The 14,742-nt window shown below is 44.3% G+C and overlaps 1 protein-coding gene across 1 annotated transcript in view; it reads left to right on the top strand.

The window, feature by feature from the left end:
* The window catches only part of thada (THADA armadillo repeat containing), a 118,115-nt gene that overhangs the window by 86,131 nt on the left and 17,242 nt on the right, over window positions 1–14,742 (top strand). Inside the window, exons 32-34 of the mRNA XM_083988020.1 lie at window positions 5,244–5,632; window positions 9,729–9,853; window positions 14,513–14,585. Coding sequence (XP_083844146.1) covers window positions 5,244–5,632; window positions 9,729–9,853; window positions 14,513–14,585 — 587 coding nt within the window. The remainder of the gene's footprint in view (window positions 1–5,243; window positions 5,633–9,728; window positions 9,854–14,512; window positions 14,586–14,742) is intronic.

Genomic DNA, 14,742 nt, shown 5'->3' with positions numbered 1-14,742 from the left:
TAAAGCCCCAGTATGTAACTTATTTGGCTTTTTATTAGCAAAAATCAAATATGTCTTTCATAAATACATATTTCACTGAAGTCGAATCACACCCGCATACAAATGAAAGCTTTCTCGTACTTTAGAATGAGTTGTTACAAGTTGTTACAAATACATAAGTGGGCGACGCACCAAACCGAGGCTGCCATGTTGCATCGCCATTTTTTACGTTCAGTGGCAGCGTGACCGTAGGTAACCATGGAAACTCAGCGGAGCTGTCGGCTCGGGGAGAAAGTTTTCCAGGTAGCGCCTGTTAAAACTGTCACCACTGTGTAGTGTGAGGAAGGACGGAGGCACTGATGTTGCATTCAGGTGCAGTCAGGCAGACGGCCGTCGGCAAACCAACCGGATGTCATCTTACTCGACCAGAGAAAGACGGTAAAATGTGGGTCAGGTAAACAATACAACATCACCATGACAACATATTGTCACGCCTGTATTGTTCTGCCTCGTGCTGGCGGACCAATTGTTTACATAGACGCTTGTTTATCCTGTTACATGCAGCGTCTGTTGTCTGTCTGACGTCTGCCCGATTTCACGTGAATGCAACATCAAGAATACGTTCCGATATGCAACCGCACCGCTAGATGGGGGGAATTCCTACATATTATACCTTTAAGGATATGGAGTCGCCCCCACACACATGTATGTATGTGTGGGACAGATCTTTGAGGGTAATTAGAGGGAGGGGCCCACCAATTGTAAAGCTCCATCAGCATGAGAAGGAGGTCAGTACTTTTACACTGGCAGGCAGACACACACACACACACACACACACACACACACACACACACACACACGTAGCGTCTGGGGATTGTTTTTCACAGTTTGGGTAATGACATTGGAAGTTGATGTGAAATCCAGCTGTGTGCTTGCGTGTGAGAGCATGTGCAAGTGTCTGGCCAAGGCTGGAGCTTGACACAGCAAAGTGTCTTTACTGCCAGTGGGTTTGTGGACTGGACTGATGGAGAAGGCTCACTGACACACACACACACACACACACACACACACACACACACACACACACACACACACACTCCCAAGTTGTCATCTTGCACACTTTCTTTTAGTTTCTGTGGTACATGGATGCACACTTGTTAACTTTATAAAACACACATGGTGTCTAAATGTGTGGTGGAGCCGGAGCGTGTTTTCTCTTGTCAGTTGGGTTTGGATCACAGAATCTTCTCTGGACCTTCATCCTAGTAGATCCAGACACCAGTGGGTCTGTAAGGTGGGCCCAGGTTTATTTAAACCACATGTTGTGGTCACGTTTAGTTTAAATATTTGACCCGTACTGTAAAACACGCCATCACACATGCATAAACCCTCCCAGAAGGTTGGAGACACGTGAGCCGCAGATGACCGAGATGTAGTTTTCTTAAGCTTTTATGGGCTATATTCAGAGTTTAGATTTGTCTACATGCTGTAGGCACAGTGCGCTTTGTGAGTTGTTTTCATAGCTCCAGTGCAGTGTTGAGTTTCATTTTGGGTGTTTATGCAGGAATGCTAATAACACCAGGTTAAGGTTTGTTCTCCCAAGGTTCAGGTCTCCTGTAGTAAAACCTAATCCCACTGTGGAAATCAGCACAACCACAGACCTTGATATCTGACAGGTTTCTAATAGTTACCATTCTCACGAGCTAAGTTCAGCATGATAGCTTGTTAACACAAAATACAGCTGAGGATGATGGGATGTCATTTGATTTGTATGAATATAGCCATAAACCCAAGTAGCTGAATTGATTTATTCATGAATTGATAAGTTAATTGAATTCATCAGAAGCTATTTGTTTGATTTTTGTTTTTATTTAGTCTGACATCACATTGAATAAGTTTGGGTTCTTTGCCGTTGCTCAGACAAAGCAAGTAATTTTAAAGGGATAGTAGCATTTTTTAAAAGTGGGGTTATATGATCTACAAATAGCCCCTAAGTACTTTAATTGCAATAGAAGACTCTCTGCACTCCTCCCGTTGTTCGCTATTCGCAGTTTTTATTTGGACCTAACCAACTCACGTATCCCTCCGCCCATGGTTAGCGCCCGCTGATCAGCAGTTGGTTAGGTCCAAATAAAAACGGTGTTTTTCCTGCACTTTGAGGGGCCATTTGTAGATCATACCACCCCACTTTTAAAAAAAATGCTACTATCCCTTTAAGATAAGACAGATAGAAATCAGAAATCAGGCCATTACTAAAGATTCTCAAATTCATCCTTCAGGTGAGATCAGGGTGATGGTGTTGGATCAACAGACAGAGCTGTGCTTCTCACACGACCCAAATCTTTATCCATTAACATCATCAACCATCACAGGTAGTAACAGACTCTGCTGACACCTGCACATTAACAAACAGTAGCTGAAGCTCCACTCGCATGGTATCCTGCTGATCGTCCTGAAATATCAAATAGTAACCACAGCTCCAACCAGGCACAGAGCAACGTAGAGACACAAGTGTAGTAGACGGAGATTTAGATAAACACAGCTGTGGGAGAACAATGACATGACAAGTGGCCCTCACTTCCATTTAATCCCCACCTCCACACACAGAAAACAGCCTTGCATCCTGTCCACTGATGCTTTCCTCTTTATTTCTAATAATGTCTCTGCTTATCAGCTTTTGACTTTTCTTTCTTCTCTCTCTTGTTATTTCATTCTCTCTATCTTTTATTTTTTGTCTTTTTGAGACGAAAGTATTTGTGGTCCTCTTTGCTTCATGATTTGCTTCCCTTTTCTGTACGTGTTTGTATCTTTTGTCTTCTGTCTTACAGTAGGGTCTGGATAAGGACTATACTATGATGGTTGAATGCTTCAGTGTGTGACTAGCTAATGACCGTGTGCTCCTTCTACAACCATTTGACACACAGACACACACACACATCCAGGTTTCCCTCTGTTCCACCGTGACAAACAGCCGTTCTCTCTTTGACACGCTCCCATTCTCCTTCAGTCATCCTCCTCTCTCTCTTCCCTTCATCATCGGTGTCATTACTGCGCCTCTTACCCCCCTATAATAACCATTAGGCTATGCTTATTTGGCCCGGGACCACCCTTTGAGGATCAGGTTCCACAGTAACCTGGCCCATCTCCACGGTAACCCAGCCCATCTCTGGAGGAATGCAGCATTTCCCGCTCTTTTGTCAGGCCACGTTTTGACTGGCACTGCAGGGCCAGATTGAGTTGCACTGGGTTTCATAAGCTTTGTCTGTGTGTGTGCGTGCGTGCGCGTGTGTTGTTGCACGCGCATGCATGCATGTGTGTTAAACTAATTGAGTTGGCTGTCAAAGCAGGGTCTGTGTGGAGTCTTGGAGCAGTACTGTAGGGAGGAGCACAGCTTTAGAATGGCATTGGGTTACTCTATAGCCGCCCTGCCTCCGGATTATACTTATATTTCACAGGAAGTGCGTGTGTGCATGCGCATGTGTGTGTTTATTTGTGTGTCTATCACTCCCAAAGGGGTGTATGTTCACAGGTGGCCGGGTTGGCACAGCCATGGGCATTTCCAAACAGACACTGACACAGCCTTTCCTATAAAAGTCAAAATAGAAAGGAACAGAAGAACAGAGGACACTGGCCTCAGCCTGCTCTGTTGTTAGCATCTGTTCACTTCACAAAGGACTGTGTGTGTATGTATGTGTGTATGTATGTGTGTGTGTGGGGGGGGGGGGGGGGGGGGGGGTGTACAGGTTCATTAATAATCATCATAAGTGTGATTGCAGCACTGCTTTGCTCTTTGCTCATGTTATCAACACTTCAATACATCCTCATTCATCAATATTCAGACCCGTTCCTTCTGACTCTTATTTAATTGCTGCTTGGACATGTGTTGTTTGTGAAGTGGTGGAACAGCTGGCACGATTAAAGACTGAAAAATGGTAGGATGCCCCTTGTGGCCTATGTGACTATATTGAAGTCTATGAACATTCTTAAAGGGATAGTTCAACATTTTTGGCAAATTCTCCTCTCACCATAATCCCTATAGTCATAGCAGTTTGTAGGTTCATTACCTTTAATTATCGGTGCATGTTGTTTTGAGATCTGTGGGGCAGAGATGTGAGCTTCTCAGTGAACACAATGGAGGTGAATGGTACAGGTCCCCTGTCCCTCATCAAACTCATCAAATACACAATCCAACAACTCCACAACGCCCTGGTGGACAAGTTGTGACCTGCACATTCACCAGAACTACATTCCAGACACGGCTGCTGGGCGGAGTGATTTCAAAAGCAGAAGTAGTTTAGAGTATTTGCTTCATATGTCTTAATGTTACATAATTATACATTTTTATTTTACATTTACATCTACATTTTATATTTTATATTTTAACTTCTCCACCAGAGCGTTGTGGAGTTGTTGGATTGTGTATTTGATGAGTTTGATGAGGGACAGGGGACATGTACCATTCACCTCCATTATGTTCACTGAGCAGCTCACGTCTCTGCCCCACAGATCTCAAAACAACATGCACCGATAATTAAAGGTAATGAACCTACTGCTATGACTATAGAGATTATGGCAATAGGGGAATTTGCCAAAATGTTGAACTATCCCTTTAATTCCCCCTCTTTATCAGAAAGGTTCAACAGTACCTATGAAAAAATTAAGAAATAAAAATGTAGATTTTTTTTTCCAGTGTTCTCGTATTCTTTGTACTGCAGCACAAGGGAAAAATAAATTAAAAAAAACACTTTTACAGACTGATCTGATCATCAACAACATCATGAATGAACATTGACTCACTCACAGTATTTCTCGGTTTATTATATTTTATTTGACTTTTTTTGTGAATGGAATTTATTACAGTTTTCCTAAAGAAGGCCAAAATGTGCATCATTGCTGTAAAAGTGTGTTCTCCTGTAGCTTTTACATTAATGTGATGGTTTTAAATTCAGATAAGAATTGTGTTTGCAACAGGGAAACTTAGGTCCTCCCAACATGAAAACATGCTGCCACTTGATGAAAACAATATCAACACAAAGCCAAGATTTCCAACACATGTACAGTATATGATCAGAAGAAGGTTGCATTGTATGTATTGTACTGTCTCTCCCTAAATTATTTGCAGATCTTTACATGTTGAATACAGCTTTTCCTCTTTGCTTGTGTAACCATCTCAAACCAGCAGCACTCCGCTACAATGAACCAAAATATCAAGTGTGTCCACATACTGTATTTTCAGCTAACATGAAGTTTCACATGTTTTTCAGATTCAGAAGTGAGCAAGCTCCGTCACAACACCCTGCCAGTCCTCTTGGCATCAGAGCTGCTCGTCTCCGACACCTCCTCCCCCACCCCCCAGCCTGGCCGGACCCAGTATCTACTCAGCCTAGCCAGGGTGGCCCTCAGCACCAGTGTGGAGATCCCTGAGCTCTGGAGGGGCCCTCAGGTGACGACCCAGCTCTTGGGATGTCTGCTGCAGTGCCCACAGTACGAGGTGAGGGAGCTGGCGCTGGACGGAGTCCTGAGGACACTGGAGGAGGAGGAGGAGGAGGAGGGGGAGGACAAGAGGACAAGACCTCAGTGGCTGGACCAGACCACCCTATCTAACCTGACGAGCCAGGCTCTTCACGAGACTCACCCCCAGTGTCTGGCCAAGGTGGGACCACACACACACACAAAAACATTATGAGATGTGTGTTTGTCTTATAACCCTGTATATGTGTCTGGATGTTTTATAGGTGCATGCGTAAGCTCTTGTTTACCCATGGGTGTGAGTCAGTGACAGGCCATAATCTCAGCATCCTGTCATCACATACTCGACCAAAATACATTTTTCCCATTCATCATATTTCCACTGAACCACAAGGACAGTCGGTGTAAATTGATTAAATGTCCAATTCCGTCTTGTGGAGGCTTGCGTGAGAGGCTAATCGGCTGCAGGGGACGAGCCAAGCACACTGGCAGCGATCTGACTCTGTCGCTATCCCTCTCACTTCCACACACTTATGAGAGGTTTGGTAGACTTCCATTATAACGAGTTTTGGAGGGGAAAACGCAGCTTATTTCCTGTTTGGGGACAGAAGGTCGTATTTCAGTGTGTTCATAAAGCGCAGCCAGGCAGCCAGCAGACCTGCTCTGTCCTGCTCTGTTACTCCTGTCGTTAACACTCCTCCAGAGCCAGCTCCACTCACCACTGCTGGGACTGTGTGTGTGTGTGTGTGTGTGTGTGTGTGTGTGTGTGTGTTTCTGTGCTGCTACAGACCTTTCTGTTTTTTTTGTGCCTGTTCTCCAGGCCAGCCGTTAATGTTTAAAGTGTCGGCCCCATTAAGTAGAGCCTCCCTTCCGCCAAGGACACGCCAACCCAATGGACCAGTTGCCATAGCTCACCCTGGTCTCCACTGAAGCATTCTGGGAGAGGAGCAGCAGTAGGCCAAGGACGTAGTGTTGGTCTGCTGTCATCTTCAGTCCCTTATCAGATATATAGGCTGATTAGGGGAAGATTTCACACAAATAAATCCACTTTCTCTTTAATTTAATCCAGTGTGCAAGAAAGTGACATGACAGGATTTATCACTGATCATAAACATCCAAACACAAGGCCGAAATGCAGCAGAAAACTATATACATAACCAAATCTCTCAGGTATCTCTATTTAAATTAGAAAGGAGGCTAAAAAACACAGGACACGTCTGTTCTGATGATACAAGTCAGGAGTCCTGAAATGTGTGTTTCCCCTATATAACACACATTCTACATCTCGGAGACCACGTCCTACCACATACTGTATGGTCTTCCTTCACCTTTCAAACGGGGCAGAGCTCCGTGGGAAACAGAGACACGGCCTGAGGGGGAACCAGATCTGGCACAACACCGGAAGGAGAACAGGTCCATGGAGGTGTGCGTGCAGGAAAGTGCATTACACCAGATCCACGCTGATATGGCCTACGGCCCCCCATGCACACACACGTTTAACCAAGGCGGCGGCCAAAATCACCCAGATGGCCCGCCTCTGCCTAAGATAGGCAGGGAAACCCTCTACGTCTTGACTTCCATCAGTCTATCAATGTTCATCCACTTACTACAAAATAACCCCCTTACAGACGGGTGTTAGAATGGTTAGAGGTTGCTATTGAGGCATTTTGTGCAAGACCCCTAAAATATGTAGCTAAATATTTGCCAGACATGTGAGTTTTTCGACCACGCACCCTGTGGTGTGTTCAGATCCTGATAATTATTGGACAGCACTGTTCAGTTCAAGCTACATAGAATGCAGTCTTGTATGTGTTAACATTAGTGTGTGTCCGTTCATGCAGGGTGCATGTCACTGTTTATTTACAGGTTATAGCCATGACTCTCTATACACCTCTACCACTGTGTTGGCATATTTTCCTTTGTCCGTGTATATTTGAGCATGAGAGCAGCTCAGTGTGCAGCAGGACTGGAGCCCAATAAAGCAGGTTTTAAACATCAGAAGCAGCAGAGATGGTCGGACCAGCAGCTGCTCTGGGGCTAGCAGTCACATTTCCCTTCAGACTGACAAAGAAATAAGAATAACTTTATTAATCTCCAAAGGGAAATTCGTTTGTCTGTCAGCTCATCTACCATATGGAGAATAATTAAAAAGCCTGGTGGCTGTACTGTAGGTACCAAGGACCCTCTGTATCTCTGTGCTACAGTGAAGAGAGAGGAGCCATCCACCACTGCTGTTTTCTTGGTCCATTAAGGTGTGATGAAGTGGATAATCTGAGTTGTTCAGAATGACCTCTAACATCTTCGGTGTGCATCTCTTCAGTCTCCACCACACCCCCCAGTGAGTCCAACCTGGTGCCAAATGGCAACTAAACGGATGAATAGTTAAAAAACGCAGGCAGGAACTTGAGTTGTAGCTAATTAAATGTGGTAATGTGGTTCCCTCAGTTATGCAGAAATAGAAAGCAAAAAGTTCGTTTTTCAGTTATGCAGCTGAGAGAGCGAAAGATGCAAATGAATAACACTGACTTGGCATTACTGGCCCTGTGATTGGTTCACTGGACTGCAGGTAATGGACATGACTTGTTTCTGTCCTAGGATGATTTTGAACAGTATGAAACATTACACTGTGTGTGTACTAATGCAGACTAACACTGATTGGAGTTTTTTTATGAAAGCTGTATTGACAGATTAAACTGAGCAGTGGGGGCAAGAGAATAAACTGAGAACATTCAACAGACATTCCCTCATTATATCACATAATGTTGCTTGCTACATATTTTTTTGTTTGTTGACAATTCTGTGTGCATCGTTAGTGAATGAATCCCTTTAAAACATATGAGTTGAAGTCCAGTGTTCTGTTATGTCTCTTTGAGTTGGTTTTAACTTAACAATAACAATGAGAAAGAGAGAAAGTCAGAACAACAAACTCAGGAGCTCTATGCTGCGGCTTTGTCTTTTTACTGCTCACATACACAAATATACAGTGAGTGACACACACACACACACAGAGATGTTTACACACTGACGCTGCATACAGCCTCTTGGCCTGGTTTCCACCCACACAGATCCTGTAAAGCAAGCTTTATTTTAAAGCTCAAATAACAGGCTGGGGCCTTGAAGAAATAATAATCAGTGAGATATGCAGGAGGAATGTCAACATGTGTTCTCGGCTGGATGTGTGTTTTTAACAGGGGTCTCATGGTGGAGAACAAGTCTTTTGCTCCTATGACATGGTCAGCTGCCCCCACCCCACCTCCCCCCCTCTGGAGGAGTGACTGGGCAAAGAAAATAGCATGGGGAGGATGGAGAGGAGCTGGAAGCAGCGAGGAGTTACAGAGACATTGTGTAACTTCTCGTTATCTATTCACGAAAATCGATTATTCCGTTCAAAGGTTATGTTTTTCATTAATCAGTAATCACCCCCATTAACAAACTGAAGTGTTTCGGTAAGCTCTGAATTTGCCGTTCATATCATTCATATATCGAGCGGGAAAGCTCGGTGCTGGCTGCCATTTATTTTTCATGCTGCATTCACCTGAAATTGGGCAGAGGGCAGACGGACGACAGCCGCTGCACGTAACGGCATAAACAAGCCTCTATGTAAACAAGTGGTCCGTCAGCACGAGGCAGAACAATACACGTGACAATATGTTGTCATGGCGATGTCATATTGTTTACCTGACCCACGTTTTACCGGCTTTCTCTTGACTTCTGTGTTTATGCCGTTACGTGCAGCGGCTGTCGTCCGTCTGCCGTCTGCCCAATTTCACGTGAATGCAGCATGAAAATACGATTGAGTTGCTTGTGATATACAACCACAACGCTTCCTACACAATGTACCTTTAAGCTGAGTGAGTGAGGAAACACATGTATGTTCTCCTCTGCATCCATATACATGCATATAATTGAGTGTTGTGTATGTGAGAGAGAAAGCAAGGCAGCTGTGTACCCGTGGTTTGGGTGTGCGTAGGGAGGATCTGACCGGTGTGGTAAAAATACCCTCGGGGCAACCTGCCAGGCGTACTGCAGAGAGGACACCAAAGCTGTGTTGATGGATGGCCCGGAGCAACTTCGGTGTGTGTGTGTGTGTGTGTGTGTGTGTGTGTGTGTGTGTGTGTGTGTGTGTGTGTGTGTGTGTGTGTGTGTGTGTGTGTGTGTGTGTGTGTGTGTGTGTGTGTGTGTGTGTGTGTGTGTGTGTGTGTGTGTGTGTGTGTGTGTGTGTGTGAGATGGAAGTGACACAAGTGACTGCATCAGTATGTTGTATCCTCTCTCCCCTCAGGTCCTTCAGGTGCTGTGTGTGTTGAGCTCCAGGGGTGAACTCCTGTGGAGGGACGGAGCTGAGACGTTGTCCCAGGAGGACGTCCTCCTGCGTCTCCTCACTCTGGCCCAAAACTCTGTTTACAGGTCAGAGAACACACACATACACACCTCATCTTCTTTGACATCATCCTGGAGTTATCTCAGGATGAAACTGTGTTTTGTTTTCCTCTAAACCAAACCATGAGACGTTAGTTTAAAAACGGTGCACTGTTTGGTCTAACGATGGTAACGCAGTGAGGAGGAATGGAGCGTTACACTGATGCTGCATTCACCTGCAGTCGGGCAGACGGCCGTCGGTAACAAACCAGATGTCATTTTAGTCACAGAAGTCGAGAGAAAGCCAGTAAAACATGGGTCAGGTAAACAATACCACATCACCATGACAACATATTGTCACGTGTATTGTTTTGCTTCGTGCTGACGGACCACTTGTTTACATAGAGGCTTGTTTATGCCGTTCCGTGCAGCGGCTGTCGTCCGTCTGCCCAATTTCACGTGAATGCAGCATGAAAAATACGATTGAGTTGCTTGCGATATACAACCGCAACGCTAGATGGGAGTAATTCCTACACAATGTACCTTTAATCAATATTGTCAGTCTGAATTTTCATAGTGTGAATCGTATTCATACATCATCATAATCATCATAAATCACATTTCCCTGCTCAGATTCTAATTCTACTTTAAAACTTGTATTTTATTCAGAAATCATGGTCTACTTTCATACTTTCAGATTATCTATCAGGATATTTTATTTAATTTCCCCCTAAACAGGCGCGGGGGCCCACAGCCAACATCTGAGTTAGAGCCTACAAAAACACATCATCCCTGCAGCACTCTGTCAGTTCACCAGAAAGCATTTGGACAAACTTTGACCTAATGGTGGCGCTGGATAGAAAGGGAAGAGATCAACAACAGCCCTGAGCTTGAGGGTTCATGTCAGTACCTGTTGTAACTTCAATTCGTTTCATGGTAACTGCAGGAAAAGGGAGGCAAATGTATTAACTCCACACTGTTCTGAAAGCCGGCTGTCAAAACAATCCCTGAGCAGACCAGGAGGAGCTCTCAGCTCTGATTGATGGAAGAGACAGAAAAGTTCCACAGGGCAGAATCCATCCTCACACCTTTCTATCAGAGCTTGTTTGAAATATAGTTCATACATGTTCTCACTTGTAAAATCATATTCTCACACACACTATTATACTCTCCCACACTCATCACTACACGCTGTCTCACACACAGACACACACCATATTTACTCTCACTCACACGTGAGTGTAAATAATAACATGTATGGAACAACATGATAGTGAATGTACGAGAGAGATAAGGAAGTCTGTGAGAGAGAGTTTGAAAAAAGAAGAGACAGACGACTATTCTCACACACATCCCATATCATCTCTCATACATTCACTATCATGTTCCAAAATTGATATAATAGTGTATGTGTGAGAGTGTAGTAGTGTGTGAGAGAGTATAGAAGCCTATGTATGAGATAGATTATGGTAATGTACAGTTGCAAGTAAATGTGAACCCTTTGGAATTTCATAGTTTTCTGCATTAACTGGTCATTTAATCTGAGGTATAGGTAAAGGTAAACACAATGTGCTTAACCTAATACCACACAAACAATTTTAATATTCAATGTCTTTATTGAACATTTCCATTAAACATTCACAGAGCAGGTGGAAAAAGTCAGTGAACCCTTGGATTTAATAAGTGGTTGAAGCTCAACCAAACGTTTCCTGTAGCTGCAGATCACAACTGATCAAGACTCAGGATGAATTCTGGACCGTTGGTCCTGACAGAACTGCTTCAGCTCAACCATGTTATTATAGGATGTCTGGTGTGAATGGCTCATTCCACAGCATCCTTATTGGATTCAGGTCTGGCTCTGACTGGGCCGCTCCCAAAGGTGGAGTTTCTTTAGTTGAAGCTACTCTAGATGATCTAGTAGATGTACTTCAATGTTTAGGCTCATTGTCCTGCTGCATCACACAACTTCTACTGAGTTTCAGCTGGTGGAGCCCTGACATTATCCTGTAGGAAGCCTGGAGAAACTCTGGATGAGGTCAAACTGTCCAGGCCCTGAGGCAGCAGAACCCCAAACCATGATGCTCCTCCACCGTACTTCACCGCTGACATGATGGTTATATGCTGCTATGCAGAGCCATTTTTACACCATATGTACAAAAAATACTAAAAATGACATCTTAGTTTCATCAGTCCACAAAACATTTTCCCACTAGTGTTGTGGAGTGGCAAACTTCAGGCCTGCAATGGAACTCAAAGCTATTAATGCAGAAAACTGGGAAATTCATGTCAGAGTATGATATTAAAGCTGAAATCAGGTATGAATGATCTTTCAAACGAGCTCTCACTTCCGCCCTCCTCTGCCTTCATGTCCCAGTGTTGTTCTGGCTGCTTCACCCTGTCAGAGAGCTGTGGCCGCGCTGCAGCAGTCTGGCTGTCAGGCCTCCATTCAGAGCCAGGCAGCGTAGAGGAGGGGCACACGGGTTCACTGGCTGCACCTGGGTACCTGGCTGTACTGCCACCTTTCTCTCTGTGGGTATTTGTGTAATGGCTTATGCGCTGTTGCAACATTTACGTAACTAAACCCGTGCAGCCGTTTTAAAGAGTCGGTTGACAGAGGAATCTGCCTGGATGAAAGCTGATATTTCTGCTCTAAAAGCCGTCATCAGAACATTCTGCCTCTGTCACATTGTTCTCAGGTGTCAGGGTCAAGACATTACTTTTGTTAGAGCTTAGAGGTTCATGAGTCATGGGGGGGGGGGGCTCATCACAAACTGATGTGGCACATAGTGTCCCAGTGTTTGTGTGTGCATATACACTGTACGCCCTATGACATGAATTGACAGGCACACACCTTACCTGACAAGCCCCCACTGTACTTTTTACCCCAACAAGAGACTACAGGCTTGAATAAGGATTGGATTACAATGGCTTTTAGTTGTGTAAAGCCTTTTCCTGGCTGCAGTCCCTGGACCAGGGATCCACTTTCACTCTGGAGCCGCCCCAGGGTTGTGATGAGAGCCAGGGAGCGCTGAGGTTGGGTTGCTGGCTGCCCTTGTCTGCTGTATGATTGAATGGCACAGGGGCTGTTGTAATCCATAATGTAGTGGCGAGTACCAGCACACCTCTTCTGTGGACTGTAGGTCAATACAGTTAAGTGATGTATGTGTGTATCTGGGAGTGTGAGGTGTGCATCATAGAGCACATTTACTCAATCAGACCCTCTCACTGCATTGATATGGCAACTCAATGAGCAGTGTCATTCAATATAGAGCCCAAATGATGTTCTTTTCATCACCGGTGTATTGAGAAGAGTGAACCTAAAACCCTTTCAGTCCTACCTGGAAGAGAATCCAGTCTGCACATCATCCAGCACCTTCTGTTCTCAGGCTGCCATATCAGATCAACTGGACTAAGACTAGAGTTACCACCTTGTGGTTTTCTGCCTCTGCCACTCAGACTAGTTTCAAATCTGATTCTGATTCATCTGGCCATGTGTAAATATTAACCAGTTCTGAAGAATGGAGTCATAATTGGTGTGTGAATTCCAGAGTTATGGCTAAAAAGTGTCTTGTGAGTTCACAGTGACTTTGACCTTTGAGCCTTGATCTTTACCCACCAAAATCTTAATCAGTTTGTCCTCAAGTCCAAGTCAATGAGCGAAATCTGAAGGAATTCTCTTGAGGAGTTCTGGAAATATTGCTGTCACAAGGACAAAATCATGTTTTCAAACGGCCATGACCTTGGCCCCCACAAGTTTTGTCATGGCATTACTGAGACGCCGTCCACAAGAATGGGATGTACTGTATGTACGGCTTGACAAGCCAGCATGCAGGCATACAGTAGGTTTTGACGGTAATACGCTAATAAGGTATCCAGCCGTATCTTAAAATAGCAACCGTATCAGTTTCATTAAAAAAAAAAATGCAGTGCACTCATATATTACCTACTAAATCTAATTTATTTTACTGCCTATAATGAGTGTATGTCCACCTCCATGTGTGGTTGAGTCTTCAGTGTTACTCCAGTAGCATCATGTTTTCCTTTGGGAGATGTTTGATGGACGTGACGGCTCAGAGAAGAGAGAGAGGAAAAGACAGCAAGTCGCTCACTAACCCTATAGTGAGTTTGTCCTCAAGAAAAACACAACTTCTACAAAAACCTTGGTAGATAGTTACAATGTGTGTCTTGTAGGCTTGTGCCGCTGTTATAAAAACACAGAGAGACGCTGCTACAGCTGATCAGCTGATCGTTGCTCCGATGGAGGTCAGATCTTCTAATGTTGAACTCATGTTATAAATACAAAGAGCAGCCAAACACCAGGCTGAAGAGAGGAACAGCAGAGCTCCTCTCACAGCTGCAGGTGAACCGGCTGGAGAGGCAGCGCTGTCCGTTTTTCTTTTTTTTTTTTAGCAGCACCATCCACATTTTGTTAGAAGCTATTTGTTGTTAATGTTGGTAATGTACATGTTTTGTTATTGTTTCAGTATTCTTATGTGGTGTTGGTAGCTGTTCCCTTTCTGAGCTGTACAACATGATGTTTAATTGGCTACAGTAATACCAGATACCGCTGTAAAATGTGTAAGAGGTTTAACGGTATCAACATTTGGATACCGCCCAACTCTAGCAGACACCCACATCCAGGTTGAGGCAGTAAAACATAAGCAAGTTCAACAATAGAAGCTAAAAGTCTTTGATGATGTGTTTCAGTGTGGAGCTCCACTGTGCCACCTTGACCCTGGTCTCTCAGCTGGTGGTTCAACTGGTCAGCTCTGACCCTGAGGTAAGAAACTAATAGATAAACACATAACATTTTGAATATTCCAGGCCTGGCACAAAGGAAACTGTTGGGAGCCTCACAGTTTAAAGGGATAGTTCACCCAAAAATCAAATTTCACATTCATTATCTACTCACCCTCATGTCGACTAAGAACTGTGAG

This window comes from Trachurus trachurus, assembly GCF_905171665.1.
Source record: "Trachurus trachurus genome assembly, chromosome: 15".
Taxonomy (NCBI): Eukaryota; Metazoa; Chordata; class Actinopteri; order Carangiformes; family Carangidae; genus Trachurus; species Trachurus trachurus.
This window is presented reverse-complemented; position numbering and strand designations above follow the sequence as displayed.